Source organism: Barbus barbus, assembly GCF_936440315.1.
Source record: "Barbus barbus genome assembly, chromosome: 27".
NCBI lineage: Eukaryota > Metazoa > Chordata > Actinopteri > Cypriniformes > Cyprinidae > Barbus > Barbus barbus.
Genome location: NC_136755.1, coordinates 10,269,523 through 10,286,994, shown reverse-complemented (window position 1 = coordinate 10,286,994; position 17,472 = coordinate 10,269,523). Strand labels below are relative to the sequence as shown.

At 38.9% G+C, this 17,472-nt stretch overlaps 1 protein-coding gene across 5 annotated transcripts in view; it reads right to left on the bottom strand.

The window, feature by feature from the left end:
* LOC306846879 (CYFIP-related Rac1 interactor A-like) overlaps positions 1–17,251 on the bottom strand; it is a 28,941-nt gene extending 11,690 nt beyond the window's left edge. The window contains exons 1-3 of one of the 5 annotated variants that reach the window (XM_079380562.1): positions 16,837–17,251; positions 3,995–4,087; positions 874–954 (exon numbers count right to left, since the gene is read on the bottom strand). In XM_079380562.1, coding sequence (XP_079236688.1) covers positions 874–943 — 70 coding nt within the window. In that variant the 5' untranslated portion in view covers positions 944–954; positions 3,995–4,087; positions 16,837–17,251. Of the gene's footprint in view, positions 1–373; positions 454–873; positions 955–2,812; positions 3,042–3,994; positions 4,088–16,836 lie in introns of those variants that run through there. The other 4 variants (XM_079380560.1, XM_079380559.1, XM_079380561.1 and 1 more) reach the window with 4 other exon arrangements.
* Positions 17,252–17,472: the final 221 nt, after the last annotated feature.

Sequence of the window (17,472 nt, the reverse complement as noted above, 5' to 3'; positions counted from 1 at the left end):
AGGACACACAGGAACAGATTATGGAGCCAACACACTTTACAAATCTGCAAAGGTTTGGGCGAAAAAGAGAAGATAAGTTAAGTTAAGTGTTATGTGATTATGCTTTCCATCCCACTCTAACTGCTAAAAAAAGCATGGCATTCGTACGACGACCTTTAATTCAGCGGATCACAGCCGACCTGGAGAGGAGCGCAAAAAAAGTCATGTCACAAATCGAGGTCACCGAAAAAGTCTTGAATGCCAGGCATTGATACACAAACAGAGGGATGGCGGAGAAAAGGAAGTGAAAATGTAGAGGACAGCGAATGAGGAGGAACTGTAATCAAACGGGAAAGAAAAGCAAACTCAAAACATAAGAAGCTGATGGTCTCACGTTCAAAGTCAAGGAAAATGATTGGGCCATGCTCAAGTTCGGTGCAAGCCAGCACTTTCAGGAGATTTCCCATGATCCCCCTGGAACAGAGAGAAGGGAGAAGCGTGTGGGTCATGGGAGATTTGGCAGATGTGTGTCTGGTGTTGGGTGTGTGTTCATGTGAATGTGTGTGGAGTCTGGGATGGGGTCGGGGCACGTAGGGTGTGGGATGGACTTTAGGTGTCGAGATTCTCGCGTGATGTTGATATGGTCACATGGTCACACTGAAACTCCCTCTTTCTGCACTCTTTCTATACATGAACGGAAACGAGTGAACACAATCGCGAAGAGAGCAAAAAGAAACAGCTTCCAAAAACAAACAAAAAAATCTTCAGTCTGTCTTAATCCACCTAGAGGATATGTCTACACCTGCTCCAACCCTGATACCTCCATCTCCAATCACACACACATACACACATCCGAGTACACGTACACACACCATACACCAGTGAAAAACTTACTTTCAAAATCCAGGAAAAAATGAGGACAGTTCTCTAAATCCTTGCCAAGGACCTTAATGAGGTTCCCCATGGCCGGCAAACCTGGGCAAGGAAGACAAATACATACAGTACAAAGAAATACAACCTAGATGATACTCATTAGCAAGACTCCTAGACTGCCAGTGTGTATTTTCACTGCAAAAACACTGGATGTTGTCATATGCCGTGGTAAGAGACGGACTGTGTATTGCATAAAGCTGGAAAATGCTGCTAGTTTTTTCATAGGGTAGACCGTAATAAAATGGCTGTTTGTGTCTGAAATGATTCAACAAAATAATCCTTCTGACAAAGTGCTGTAACACTGCTGTAATACAGTGTTTGTTGTGGGGACAGAAATTTTTTTATTTTTTAAAATCAATTTTCCTTACTTTTCTTCATTACGGCAGTGTGCTAAAATTAATGCATGCCTTTAAAGATGTGAATATTATGTTAGTCTTTATCCTCCACTATGTTGTTTGTTGCAATGCAGCATTTGAATATAATACAGGAAAAGAGCAGAAATAACTCAAAGATCATGACACAAACCGCACAAGCAGGAACAAACACCTTTTGGTGATGATCTAGCATGGTGTGACTTGAGATGTATAGTAACTTAATATAATGGCATGGTAATATTACATGAATTCACATTAACCCCGTGTAGTAGCACATAGCTGAGATCTGCCTGTCCTAACCAGCTGTGACTCAGCGTTTATAGCAAATCTGACTGTCCATACTGAAAGCGAAAATCCTATGTGACATGATGACACATTTATAGATAATCACTTATGTGAAGTGGGATTTTGGACCAATGAGATTTCATCATGGGCAGGTCTAACCAGCTCAACATAACATAAATAGAACTAAATGATTGACAAAAACTCTGATTTGCTTAGAATAAATGTCTTTGCTGCTAGTTGCTTTTTTGCATTGCATTTGGTCAGAATATAATGTTGTACCGTCAACATAACCGTTTTGTTTGTTAAATCAGTTTGCATGCACTACATATCAACTGCAGTTAGCAATGGACACCAAATGGTGCAAGTAATAGCTTGCATTAGAGGAATAATTCTGGACAGCGTAGTAGTATATAGAAACATTCATGAAATAAAATAGCTGGATTATTGTGGCACTGATGATAACACAAAACCTATCATGGCATTTCCCAAGAGATACAAATGCGCATAATGGCAGTGTTCGAAATAAGAATCTGTCTGTTTCATATCTAGGCGTTTAAATCTTTCATATCGAGCCATATCCTTTTCTTATGGCACACAACGCAAAGATGGCTCCTCTCAGCCTGTTTATCACTTAAGAGGCAATATATCCCCCTCTGCCTGTCTCCTGGCAACCACCAGTAGAGCCCTGTTTCCATGGCTGGACCACATTGCCTCTCCCGCCTGTACTCTCTCTCTCTCTCGCTCTCTCTCTCTCTCTCTGAGGCTTTCATCATCTACCAGCCAAATCCTAGTCTAAAGTATATAACATTCTTTCTGTCTGTCTGTTTGTTTGTCTCTATTTGTCTGTCTGTCTGACTGACTGAATCTGTCTGTCTGTCTGTCTGTCTGTCTGTCTGACAGTCTGTCTGACGAAAAATGTCTGTCTGACTGGATCTGTTGTCTGTCTCTGTCTGTCTGTCTGTCTGTCTGTCTATCTATCTATCGTTCTATCTATCGTTCTATCTATCGTTCTTTCTATCGTTCTATCTATTGTTCTATCTATTTATCGTTCTATCATTCTATAGTTATCCCTTGTGCCTCTTTCCAACAGAAGCTCTCATGTAAACCTCAGATCCAACAATCTTTTGCCTCCCCAAAGCTCTGAATGAAAAACTGAAACTGTCAACCAATAATTAATCTTCCATATCTGTCACGTCAACAAAAAGCATACAGCTTGACACATATGACTGTCCTTTACTTACCAGCCAGCAAATGTTTGCCTTACTTCTTCCGACTTCCCTTAATAAAGCCTCACTGTGCTAGTCCTCTCAGTTTTCCACTCCTATCCGAGTCTGTACTCCTCCTCCAGAGCTGTCCCTGAACCCAGCTGTGAAGCGTTCGTCTTAATGCGGCTGGTGCCGTACAGCCCCACAAGAACCCTCTCAGCCTTACCAACGGTCCCCTCTGCAGCTCTGTGTTCAACATCGCTCTGCTCTTTTCACACTTCTCTTTTTCTGACAGCTATTTAAAGGCAGGGCTTAATTTAAAAGAGCCTGGTGAAACTGTTTCTCTGTAGTACCACTATACATGTATGCTTGGTTTAGTTAGGGTGAGAGGTTAGAGAACTGCTGGCTTATACTAGTGCAGGGGTTTACCAATAGCTTGAGCTCTCTAGCTGCAGTTTCCTGTGTACAAAACATATCCTCTGCTGAATATAGAATAGCACAGTCATCGATCTGTGCTCTGTAGTAAAAGAAAGTACCTAATCTTTTGTAGTTTTTGCTCTTTTCTGGTTTAAAATTATCTGTGGTATTACACTTTTTGTTTGGGATAAAGTGAAAGAAAAAAAGGAAATTCATTAAAGCAGACTTTGTAGAACTAAATATTGAGAACAGAGTCCCAGTGTACTTAGTTATAAGGAAGTGACCCCGGTGGCAGCTTGTTGGGCCAACCAAAAATGGATCGCAACTGTCTGAAACAGAAACTACAGCAAAAACTTGTGCTTACACAGCGATATCACACTGTCCTTTTCTGATCCGCTCCAACTAGTCCAGACCTGACCAAGGAAATGCATATTTATTGTAATGCCACATCCAGGATGTTGCATAACTTTAACACTAAAGATTTTGTCTCAAATATCTGTTGGTTTCATTACTGCATAAAGAGATGAATGGCAGACTGCACTAAATAAGCATGGCTTCAAAGATGGAAACTAATATCTATAAATGTTTCTGAATGGCATCTGTTCATAGGCTATTTTTGATTGGAGTTGTGACTCTGCTATTTGTGCTGAAACCGTTGAGAAGAGCTGCGCCATCACGAAGTGGGCAGACAGAATGCAGTTGCTTTCAGACCCTTTTTTTTGCCTTGTATTTTCACATCTTTTTCTCACACATGGTGCCATATGGCTTGACAAATAGGGATGCATTGTTTTTGGTCCATACCTTTGGTTGCGATTTTCCTCACGGAGCACTTCACTGCATCAAATGAGAGCCTGTATGTTTCTCCTGCAGTATCACAGCATCAGCCACCGCTACCTGAGAGAAAGAACGAGAAATAAAGAGATGGTCAGATTAACATATTTTAGAAAAAAGCCTCAGAATTCGATCAACATGCTATTGCATTTTTCCTGCCAAAATCACTCCATATATGTTTTGAAATTTTGCTTAAGAGATAATTAAGCCTTTTAGGATTTTTTTCTTTTCTTCTATTAATGACATTATTTTCATAACCTCTATGCAAACCTCATCAAATCCTCATTACTGTAATAAAAAAAGCACAAACAAATATTCTTATTTCTGAGAACAAGATTAGTGCAACCCATTAACGCAAAAATACGCATTATACAAGCACCTATTTTAAAATTCTCATTAAAAATTGAGAATAATAGAACTAATGAAACAATTTGAAAGAAATTGGTCAGAATGAAGAAAATGTATATATTGGTTCTATAGGCTAGCAGTACTTATTTTCTTTAGGCAAAATATGAGTCTTTGTTAAATATTTGTTACCTACACAGTGTAATAACTGGTCACTGAAACTTATATTAATTTGACCACAAATCTGAATATTGAGTTATGGATGTGCTTGCTTACAGTGGCTTGTTTTAAAGCAGTCATTCAGGCAGACAATATAGTGATAAACCTCTGGGGAGGGATTCATGGGATACATTCGACAGGTCACAATCTGATTCATTTCTTGAGTGGCACGGCCAGCCACCAATCTATCATCACACATACACACCCAGTATCACCCTCCAAATAAGGAGGCATGATAACAGTTAGCTCAATGCATTATGCGGCAATGTCACTGAGGCAGTGTGCAGCATCATGCAGCACAAAAAGCGATCTGCTCACTGCAGTGACTTTATGACTGATATGATCCTTCTTCATCTAGAATAACATCTGGGGATCATTTACCACACTAACATGATGTAAACTGACTCAGGATCAGTTCTACTGTAGTTCCACTGAAGTGTGTTCATTTTAGATGTTAAAATACACAGCTTAATGTGCAGAGACAAATACGTAGGTTCATTTCACTTAATTAATGTAAACTCAATGTATATGTCATTGAATCTACCAATGAAATTACTCTTTACTTTAAAAAATAATTACACTGATTATGAAAATGTTTACACTACCGTTCAAATGTTTGGGTCAGTAATACTTTAATGAATTCTTTAATTAATAATGAATAATAATAATAATACAACTAAAAATGACAAAAAGAAATTACAAACAAATTGACTAAAATATTAAATTAAAAACTGATTCACAATATTAATAAAAACAGTTTCTCAATCATACTATAGTTGTTTTGTGCATATATTTGAAATGTAATTTTTTGTAACCTTAAAATTGTCTTTACTGTCACTTTTGATTAATTGAATGCTAATAAAGTATAACCATTAGTCTAGAACTAGTAGTTATTAGTCTATAAATGGTACATATGGGCGTATAGAATACGTAGGGGACATGTAACACGAAACTTCGCCCCTGAACGGTAGTGTATAACAATATGTTTTTCTTCAGAAGTCACTAGCAATATTTAAAGTGTTGGATGCATGCTGAGGAGTTTCAGTGTACTCCAGCAGAATATGACCTGCAATTGAATTCACTGCAGCGTTGAGAAACTTCAGACTTATTGACCATTCAGAGGACAGGGTTATCCAGGGTCACCAGGGACCAAGAAATGTCGTTGAGAGCAAACTAGTGCATAGATCAAGCCTGTCCACCCACAGAAGAAAAAGAGTGTTTAAATGTCAAAGGATAAAGTTTTAATGATTTGTACAATATAGGTCTGACTGATGTTCATGTCACAGTAAACAAAGCACAAGGTCAAGCATTTCTTACTGAACTTTGACCTTTGCCAGCAACATCCTAACAATGCTGCGGCAGGACGCAGTCACTTCAAAAGGACTTCATCTAAAGGACTTGCATTACAATAAAGAGCTCTCTGAGAAACTGGAACAGATGTTTTCTTCTGCATCCACTCTTTATAGAAGGCTTTTAAAGTTGTTTTGGCCCGTTTAAAGCCCATTTATAGTTCCATTTGCACTAACGCCGTATTTATTTTTGTTTTTTGAAACAGAAATTAGTGAGAATCGACTCTATGCTGTTTAAAAGAGCATTTTTTTAAATGAAAATACACCTCCTTTTAAGAGTCACCAACACAGCAGCTCATGAAACATGACCAGAAAAACTGAAATCTCTTTTATTGTTCAGTTTTTAAACAAACTGCACTCTCAGAAAATAGATGTGCAAAATTAGGAGTATAACAACTAGCCACTGGGTAGTACCCTTAAAGGAGCAACTTTGTACCCCTTTAAAAGAGTATTTTTGTACTTTAAAATGTAATCTTGAGGAACTACTACAAGCTTTTTAGGGTTAAATAAGACACAACATTGCGTCTTTAAGGGTACTGCCGCAGTGACAAGCTGTTGTACTCAAAAAGGTACAATTTATGCTCATAAATTAAACATAAAAAAACACATTAGTTGAGAATTGTGTTCTGCTAATATTGTAGGCTCTATAAATTGCTTCTGATGTTCCTCATTTGTAAGTCTCTGAATTAAAGCATCTACCAAATGAATAAATGTAAATACGTGAATAGGTCCAATTTTTCTTTTCAAAATATTGTCACAATGAACATTCAGGCTTAATGTGAATAGGTTTTAAGTATGTGAAAATGCTGTTTGCAAATTAGAGTCAAACTACTTTAAAAGCCTCCAAGCCAACACATTATTAACTTTGAATGAGGCACCCGCTTGATCAGAATGTGCCTTTAGAAGGAGGCATCTTTAATTCATAAAGGTATTATATGGGTGTGGGATAAACTAGTGCACATTATTTTACCTGTCTATCAAAAACGGCTCCTTAACATTCTTAAAACATACAAACATGTTTTGAAAGCACTTAAAAACAGATATATTTATTAGAATAAAGAAAGTGTATATTGATAGTGGAGAGAAATGAACAAAGAGCAAAAAGCTTTTTCAGTTTTATTGTCAAGTTTTCTTAAACTCTTTATTCTCAGGCAGAGAAACCCTTGTGAAAAAAGATATATTAATGAATATTAATGAAATAATAGGCCACCTAAGTGTAGAAGTGTAATAATGTCAATTTAAAAGTTTTACTTTGATGTATATTTTGAAGTACAAAAACTACACTTAATTTGATTTGTTGACTAACATGCTAAAGCCCATGTAAAGTACTTAATTATCATTTGATCAGTGATAATCAATATTACATTTAAAGTTAATATATTTTAAATGTACTTAATTGCAACTTAATCTTTTCAAATGTGTAATTAAAATATATTTAAATAAACAATATACAAATTTCAATAGAAATGACAATTAAGTATATTTTAGTTCACCATAAATCCTTGTCAGTACATTCAACTGTAAACATTACCATATTTATATACAGAAGAATTATGAAATTACATATAAACATACTTAAGCCCTCCTAGAGTGGGTGAGAAAAACATTCTAAGGCTGGTTGCATTTAATATAATTTGCATTAAAACAGTAAAACATTTTGGATAAACTCCTAATTTGCTGCTTAGTAATAGTTAGTAAGGTAGTTGGGTAGGATTAGAGATGTAGAATATGGTCATGCAGAATATGTGCTTTATAAGTAATAAACAGCCAATATGTTAATAATAGGCATGCTAATTCAAGCAACTAGTTCATAGTAAGAATTGGTCCCTATACTAAAGTGTTAATGAAATTTTAATTTAATTATCCCATTAAAAGTACTGTATGCTTAAGTGTATTTCTATTTCACAAGGGAAGTCAGGGAACAATAATAGTGATGATTTCTCCTTTCTTTTTCACCCTGCCTATCCCTCTCGCTTCCTGTCTATGACATGTCCAACTTTTTTTAATGAGCATCATTATAGCTTCTACAGTGTGTGGAGATAGCATTAGCCTAGCATGGCAGGTCCTCAAAGAGAAATGGGTATTGACAGTGGGCTCGCCTCTGGGTTTGATGGGAGATGGCAGCGTCAGCACCGAATTAAGCGAATCAATGGAAATCCAATGCTACAGCTGACAGGGTTGAGGATGCTCGGCCATCATTGGCCCCTTGTCACCTACACTAATATTAGTGAATAGCAAAACATACTAGTGTAGGAAGCGGGAAGAGGAGAGAGAAAGAAGGGAACAATTCTCCTTCCCCATGCTCTCTCCATCCACCATGCTGGAAGAAAAAAGGCTGAGACCGGAGAATAGCGCACAGGGCAATTGCAAATTAGCATTGTGTGCCTTTGCTCAAGGGCTGACAGGAGACAAAAGTCTTGATCGCAGAGAATCTCTCATCGTTTTGCTCATTCCCTTTGATGAGTGGAATTAATTGTAGCACAAAATGAAGCTTTAGATTTTGGATTTTTCCAATGAATTACATTTTTTTTGTTAACAACCTTTATTAAATTTTCTTCCTGAAACAGCAGTAACAAATAAAAACCAACTGTACAAATTCAGAACCCACCCTAACCCACAATAAAGTAATTTTCACATGGATTCCAGAAAAGATGACACAACATCAAACGCTGAATGACACAAACTTACAGTTTCCACATTAGATCCATGCACATGAGAAATTGAGTTACACCGAGACAATGTCCAACAAACACAAAGTCCAGGTTCGTCCGTCCATTGTGTGAGGGGGACTCCAACGGTTGACTAGCAATTTTTTGATGCTGTGAGAGCAGCTAACAGTAAAGATCTTTGTTGGACGGACAAGGTGAAGTCCCAAAAGTCATTGATGAAAAAATGGCGTGGAGTCAAACAAATCTCAGTACCCAACAAATATAACAGGTCCTGGGAGAGCTGAATCCAAAAAGATGAGAGAGAAGGGCACACCCAAATAAAACAATATGAAAACGTGCCTAAAGACCCTTGCGAAAAGAGATTACACTTAGGAGAAGATGACAGATTCATATTCAGAAAAATAAAACCTTGAGAGTGTGATTCCTTTGGTCCAGATCTATCTAGGTTATGCAACATTACAGAATTCGTATCTGCACCCAATACAATTTCAAAATCTGAAAATTTCAAGAGATAGGTTGACAAAACCAAGAAAAAGTAAGGTCAGGAGTACAAGGGGCATAAACTGAACGAAATACAATATTCCTATTCTCCACTATTGTTTTTATGTGTTATTCTAGCCGTCTGTATCACAAACTTTGTCTAAAATTCCGCACCAATATTAGGACACCCTTGGTTTTAGTATCTGAAGATGAGTGCGATACCACTTCATAAAACTTATTATTACACCTGTGTATATCCTCCTCTTTCAAATGGGATTCTTGAACTAACACTATATCAATCTTTCTTCTTCGCAAAAGATCCAGAAACCTGTACGTTTGTGAGGGCCATTTAGGCCATTAATATTACAACTCCGAATACTAAGGTCAGTCATAGGTATCAAACAGAATTACTGCATAATAAGACAAAATAAAAGTTTGAGAATAAAACCAGTTGAGTCTACCATTAAACCACCCTCCCCGTTACCATTCAAAAAAACATAAACACATTCCCATGAACTATGGCAGATCAAACCATGAATAAACCTTGATCTGCCAGCACCCCTTAATATGGTCCGTGGCGTCAACAAAACCCTGCACATTACTGTAGCACCAACATTTGGCCCCATAGTCACATACTGACTAGGTAGTATCTCTATTTAAAAAAATAATAATAAAATAAATAAATAAAAAAAGGGAGAGAGAGAGAAAGACTACAACTAGAAACATAAATAAAATAACATCATAATCAGTAAGTGATACTGTATGCACAATGAACTATGAATTAAGAAGTGAACATTAAAGTGAACAGTGAAAGACACAGTCACCCCACCATTTTTAGAGCATCTCTTCTCTGATTAGACAGCAAATGTCCAGCTGGAGTTCACTGAGAGTTGGTGGATGAATGGGATCTGAGAAAAACTCTTTCCTCTTCTGGGGAGTATAGCAGGGGCATAGAATGGGGGGGAGGGGTCCCTACCAATATACAGCCACTACCAAACTGTCCCTAGCAATCATTTTGAGCAAATAATTAAATATTTGCTTTTGTCATTTCAGACGCATCTGAAACGTCATTTATCATTTATATTACCCAACAAGTTAAAGGTGCCATAGAATGAAAAACTGTCTTTACCCTGGCATATTTAAATAATAACAGTTCTGTACATGGAAATGACATACAGTGAGCCTCAAACACCATAGTTTCCTCCTTCATATGTAAATCTCGTGATTAAAAAAGACCACTGAAAAACAGGCGAATCAGAACATAACACCGACTGTGACGCAACAGTCGGGATCACTACGCCCCCAACATTTGCATAAACCCGCCCTTGTTCTAAGCCGGCCGAACCATCAGAAGCTCTGCAGGTATTGTAAATAAACAAGCGCGGACAACAGCGAAAATAACAAAATTAATGTTATGTTCCAGGCCGTGCAGGGGGTGTGAAGTGCAGGGATGGGTTGGTGTCTGTATTCAGAAAGGCACAGAAAGCAAATAACGCGAGCCACTAAAGGGACATGGTTAGCTCCTTGCTAGCGGTAGCCTGTTACAGTACATAAGATTTCACTCTCAGTAAGGAGAGATGAGGATGATGGCGAATGACTTACAGATCCTGAGCACCACTGACAAGCATCTGATCTTGTGAAATGTGTGGTAAGTACTGTTGCTCCGTAATGTAAACATAGTTTGTGTGATCGCGTCTCTTGCAAGTGAAACTATAACGCGATCGATGGATCGTTCAAAAGCAGTTTCAATGCCTCGCATATTAATAACGGCTCCCTGATGCCCGCGTTTTATATACAGTATAATTACCCGACGATATAACTGCGAGAGAAAGTATTTAAATATATATTTTCCTCCCTGTGCTTCCTTCTTGCTGATGAGCCGTACTGTGAAACAGCCAATCAGAGCAGAGCTCAACATTGAGCAGCACTGTGAAACAACCAATCAGAACAGAGCTCATTATTATTCATGACCCTGCCAAATAAGCCAATAACAGAGTTTCATTCTGGGGAGAAATCCTAGGGTTGTAAATGGACATGTAAAACTGTTTCTGGAGATTTTTTGCCCTTACCTAAGCCACATACCTTTGTGTAGATATCAGAGAACAATTTAAAATACTGTATCAATGCATTCTATGGCACCTTTAAAGTAAATACGTTAGAAAACTGCGCGCTCTCAAGGACGCGCATTGAATCCATGTGCGTTATGTAGTCGCTTTCCTGCAGCTCAAATAGTAGAGCATGGCGCTAGCAACGCCAAGGTCATGGGTTCGATTCCCAGGGAAAGCAAGAGCTGATAAAATGTAAAAACTGTAACTTGAATGCAATGTAAGTCGCTTTGGATAAAAGTGTCTGCTAAATGCATAAATGTAAAATGTAAATGCGTAAATGTAAATGTAGTCACACACCGGACGAGAAGCGCAGCCGCGTTTAGAACAACTCACAGGTATTGCTCCCAATTCGAGACAGCAGTCCAAAACAGCTCATATAAAAGCCCACTACAGGAATGAACAAAGTTGCATCGATGAGTTTGAAGTGGTGTTTGTTTGACAAAACAGAGCAAACGGAAAGAGAAAGCACGATCTATGCCTTATTAGCTCCCTATATAAAGCATACGGACAGAAAGACAAACGTTGTGCGGAATGATACACAATCTTTCAGCCTAGGATAAAGTCATGAACATCAACAATAATTTGGGAAAAATATAATGTAATTTAATTTTTTTTGGTAAACTATGTAAGTGGCACTCTGTGGTGCAGCAGGATTTGGAACAGCATCCTGAGTCGCCGCGGACAGTCTTTAACTTTAAATTAATGTTGTTCAACTGAATGTACAAATCAAACTGTTTGTTGAAATATCCACAAAATAAAAAACAACACTGATATTGCAGTTTATGTGTCAATCAGATGCGCACGAGTTTCGTCACTACAGCAACAGCAGAGTATTCTTTCAGAATCATCCTGGGTCCAATTCGATTCATTTTAAAATAAAGTGATGTGTGATTAAGACTCCCAGCGCTCTCATGCTGATGGTGTTGGTTCACAAAATCAGAATTGTGTAATTATTGTCTGTTAAACATACTATTTAAAAAAAAAAAAAGGAAAAAAGAAAGAAAGTAACTCTGCGAGCTAATAATATGAATTATAACCGGGGGGTTGTCCCCACCAATGTCGAAAGCAAACCTACAGCCTTGGACTAGCATTTAGGTTCACCTTGATTGAGAATGACCTTCAGCGTTGCAGGATATAGAATAAAATTCTGGATGCCAGTGTCTCTCATCTCCTTCCTAACTGACACAAATGCACTTCTTCTTTTTGCAAGTAGGGCTCGCTGCATCCTGAGGTGGACATCCAACCCCGCCCACATCCAAGTGTGACATCATATTAGTAGGTTTAGGGGTGGAGATGGGGTGGGTTTAGGGATCAGGGCGTGGAGATGGGTAGGTTTAGGTAAATGTAAAGTGGGAGGAGTTGGATCTGGATCCAACCACGCCCCCTGGACCTTGTGAAACCTCATTTTATGCCATCTAGGTCATATATTTTTGATCTTGGGTAGTTTTGTTCATGTTTTTTCAAAAGTGAGGGCATGTGATGTACTCTGTGCACGTTTTATTTGCCTTTTACTAAGTGACAGAAACATTTACACCAAAAAACAGTGTGGTTGGATGCACAGCTCATTCACAAGGAGGCTTTTGATACCCATAACTAATGGAAATTTCAACATGAACTTGTGTCTTTGGAGTGAGGATATTTGGATTTGTGTTAACTTGCTCCTCAAGCTTCTGATTGGAAGTTTGGCAGCAACTTTCCTGCTCTCGCTGGTCTGATTTTGCAGGGCAGATAGACCGATATGAGGAGACGAGAACCCAGGTATCAGCTTCAACATCACTCACTTTGCCTCTGCTTCACAGAGCCTGTCTGCCAAATAAAAAGTTTCAGTCTTGCTTTTATCCTCCAGCGGTCTGGTTCTCAATGTGCCAGTAGAGCCTTTTGGCAAAACCTGTCTGAAAACAGTCATTTTTGCTATTCTGTTTGTTAAATGAAGCTACATAGTTGAAGCTTTCAGTATTAGAATTTATGCAAGATTGTTCCACTTAAAAGTTTGTGGACAATGGACATTTTGACGGTTTTGGACATACAATACCTCTGCAAATCTCTCATATTTCCGTATCTGGTGATACACTGATCATAAAATGCATGCAAAAGCATAAAATGGTCTCAGAGACTATCCACTGTCATCTAGACACACCATGCCCTTCTGAAAGAGATCTGTGAGTCTGCAGTAGTGTAAAGTGTCTGGCCTTTATGCTATGGATGCAGATAGACATACCGTCTCACATAGCGCTGTCTCAGCCGTTGCCCTCGCTTCAGGCCTGTAGGAAATCAAAATGTGGAAACAGGTCACCGCGACCTAATATAGTATCCGTAACCATTTCCTGTGACAGCCATTTTGAGCGATGTACATATTGTGTAGCTACTTTTTGTATGTACTTAAGAAAATGGAGTTTAATTTATTTGAAGGATTAGTGCCAAAACGCACTTGAAGCAAGACACTGATCGTGAAAATGGCAAAATCAATCACAATTACGTTCCCTACAGTTAAACAGATTGAGGGTAAATGAAGTTGCAAATTTGTTCAATTAATTATGGGCATTAAAGAAAGTTTGATAAAAAGCCTGACCTCGTTAAGTGGGACAAATTTTTAAGCTTCCTTTTGAAACTTCATTAATATGCCATAAGAGCCATTGGAAAAAATTGTGATATTATTCCTGTAAATCATTGAAGTGAAAGTATAGTGGGATTTTAAGAGGGGATCAGACAAGCTATTAAAAATAGTATGTGTGTCTTTACACTTTACAATAGCTCTGTAATCCCTCATCTTTTGATTTGAAATGTCTTTTGAATTTAAGTTAGTGGTGTAGACATTAATCCAGCAATTTCATAGCACACAGGTTATCAGTTGACTGGATTTGGTTAGATTTGATTCATTAGTATTATCAGGTCGTTTAAAATTAGCCTCGTGTTTTACTGATGTTTCAAATTTAATCCATTACGCCTCTTATAAAAGATGTCAGCATTCTCATGGAGATAAGCGGCACCAAGCTGAAGATAGCAGACCAAGGTGTTCCTTTCAAGTCATGTATTTCATAGACACAAAGAAGATATTTTGAAAAATGTGTTTTCGTCCATAAATGAAAGTCAATGGTTGTCTGAGCTCCAACGTTTTTGAAAATATCTTCTCGTGTTTTGCAGAAAATAAATTGTCATGAATATTTGGAGCGACTACGTGCATCACTACACCCTTTTAAAGTACTGCTGTGCCCCAGGAAAATATTAAGAAATCTTTATATGTCAATGAAGATTATTGTATACTGACCTGAGAATAATTTTTCTTATAATATTATAATAGTGTTTAGCAATTTAGAATCAGAACTAGTAATGCCGGATTCGCAAATGACTCACTCAAATTGGCCAAACAAGTTTGTATAAAGGTCTGAAATTGTTTGTGATTCATTTGGATTCATTCATTTACTCAAAATCTTTTTGTTTTCCATTGTAGAAAGCAAAACTTGCAAATGTATTGTTTGACGAATCAGCTCTTTATTGCCCGCACAGCTTGTAGATGATTCTTTACTGCAGGTATAGACAATTTATATCCATTTGTATCCAAAACAGCATTTAATAAGATTTTGAAAATTTGAGAATATGGGCAGAAAATATGGGGGCCTGTGCCACAGTACTGATGAAACGCTGGAAACGCCCCTGGGAGTGACATGAGGGTAAAGATATAAATGTCAGAATTTTCATTTTTGGGTGAACTGCCCCTATAAATACCACAAAAGAAAGTTCTCGGTGTTCTGCTTATTATTCAGCCCTTGAGCTTGATACATATGCATTATAATGCATGTATGGGTCAAGCTGCAGCGGTGATGGTTGAAGCTTGTCCCAAGGTTAGCAAAGACATTTCAGCCCCTTCCTCTCCTGATTCCCACGCTCTATGACTGTCCAGCTTCAGGCCACTTCCCTGAGACACACATGACATGCCACACTCTCTACCCTGACCCACTTACAGTCCGGCACATATATAATGCTCATGTGGAAGGTGGGGGTCAGAGTCACTGCCACCAGCACAGGACCAGAAATCACAAATCATCAGAGAGCAGAACGCTGAGAATGAACAGACAATGTATTAAGCTTTAATGATTTTTCTTTCTTACTGCCAGTAGATTTGATTTATACAATTTATCTGAAATAGGAAGACAACAAAGAGAAAACAGTCAGCGCTATCTGATTGTAACAAAGAAGAGATAGAGAGATGCATGATGGAGAAGAGGTTCAGATGGTCTCTGACATGGAGGTAGAGAGATGGAAAGGAAGAAATGCAGACAGGCATGTTTCCATGGGCGAATGGGAAAGATTTGGGGTGAGAAACTTGCATCATTGGCTGCAGCCAATCAGAGGCCTCGTATAAAATGTTCAAAGGGAGTGTCCTAGCAACAGACAAGTAAATACATTTTCAGCCTCAGATTGATTATATATAAAGGTAAAGCATATATTTGTGATAAACTGATGTGTATTTGGTGCTGACACCAACTAATGAGGTATATAATAATTTGATGGTCAAATTCAAAACTTTTTTTATTTAAAAAGCATTTTAGATCATTCCTAGTAGTAATAAAATATATATATTCATATATTTGCTGTCAGCTGCATTTATTTGCATTAATTTTGAATAGGTTACACGTCAAATTTGGTGTGATTCAAGTTCTTTTTAATACATGCTTACGGTCTTTTGTACTTGTGCCAGGAACAGTGATTTTATATAATGACTAAAAACGAAAGCTCACCACCCTCACAAATTCATTACCAGTAAATTTATTCCCGACATGTCAGAGGTCTGGCAACCAAAAACATGCATATCCTGACATGTATGACCAGACTCCATATTTTAGGGCTTCATTCATACATCCACCTCTCTCTTCCCCCCTCAGGTGTGAATTTCCTCTCCCATGTACACGAGAGCGAGCGAGGATCGAAAAAAAGGAGTGGTTCGTCTCTCCATTCATGGTTTCATTCATTTCTCTCAGCCCTTCACATGCTACATGTTTTTAGCTACAACAATGCACAAGCATGCACATATACAACCGCATGCAGCCTAATTAGCCCTGTGTGGTTTCTGGTTTGCACCGAATGCCTGTGCAAATGCCACAGGGGAATAAAGTGCCATTTCTATGAAGATCAAGCTATCACTTCGCTTAAAGGGAAAGAAAACGCTCGTAGAGTGCGCCTATAAATGCGCCCATGACTATTTGCCCATAACGCCTCCTTATGCACCACTGGCCTCAGTTAATGTGAAAGGATGTGTATTGATTAGGCTAATAGGTGCGTTAATTAGCTTCACTAAAGCAGACGGTTAGTTTTACAGGAAGTGTGATGCTACTGGAGTGTTGTGTGTTTGTGTCAGTGTGTGTGTGTATAGGCTGCCATGTGCTGCAGTGAAAGAGCACGAGCCCCAGTTGACCGATCTTGGGATTGAGAAAGTAGAACACCCCTTTCCCTCTCTCCTCCAATCCCTCGCTTTTTCTTCTTCCGCACCCAGCCGGCTGCGACGGATGCCGGTACAGCATCACCTAGGTATCACGCTAGCCTCTCTCTCTACCCAAGCAATTAGAATGAATGAAGCAGAAATGAGATACAACAAGGCTGACACACACAAAAAACAGGAAACAGAAATAGTTAGAATGCCCGCTTACCGGCTCGGCGTGTATCAGGGAGGTAACTGCGGTCCAGCTCTTTCCGCAGGCAAAAGGAAGAAGAGAAAGGATGGAGGGAATAAAACAAAACAGAATAAAAATGGGGAAAAGAGCAGGGCCAGAAACAACACTCCTTTATCCCAGGGAGCTGAGACAGTGGGTTTCCCTAAATGCACGGCTAGTGTCTGCTTAAACCACAAGCTCACGCTGAGTGTGTGCGTCTCTCTCTCTCCCCTTGCTCGCTCACTCACTCACATTCAGGCACCAAATGGTCTCTCTCACTGTCTCTCTGCTTTCAAGACCTGCCTAGCAGCTGCTCATCTATGAGAAATAGAACGCTCTGTTCCTCTCTCTCTTTCTCGCTCTCACAAAGACCTCCGCTAGCCTCTCCCCTTCACACCCCCTCCCCCTAACTAACAACTGACTGTTGGTGTAGGACTGGGGTTGGGGGAGTGTGCGAGTATGCGAGCGGACCGTTTGCACGAGTGTTGTGTTTGTTTGTGTGTACAAGGGTGGGGGGATTTAACCCTTCTCCTTCAGGCTGCAACAGCAGGTGTGTTTGTGTTGGTGGGTGACATGGACGTGGCGGCGTGGCCCCTCCGAGAAGGCGATGAGTCGCGATGGCAATGGGGAAGG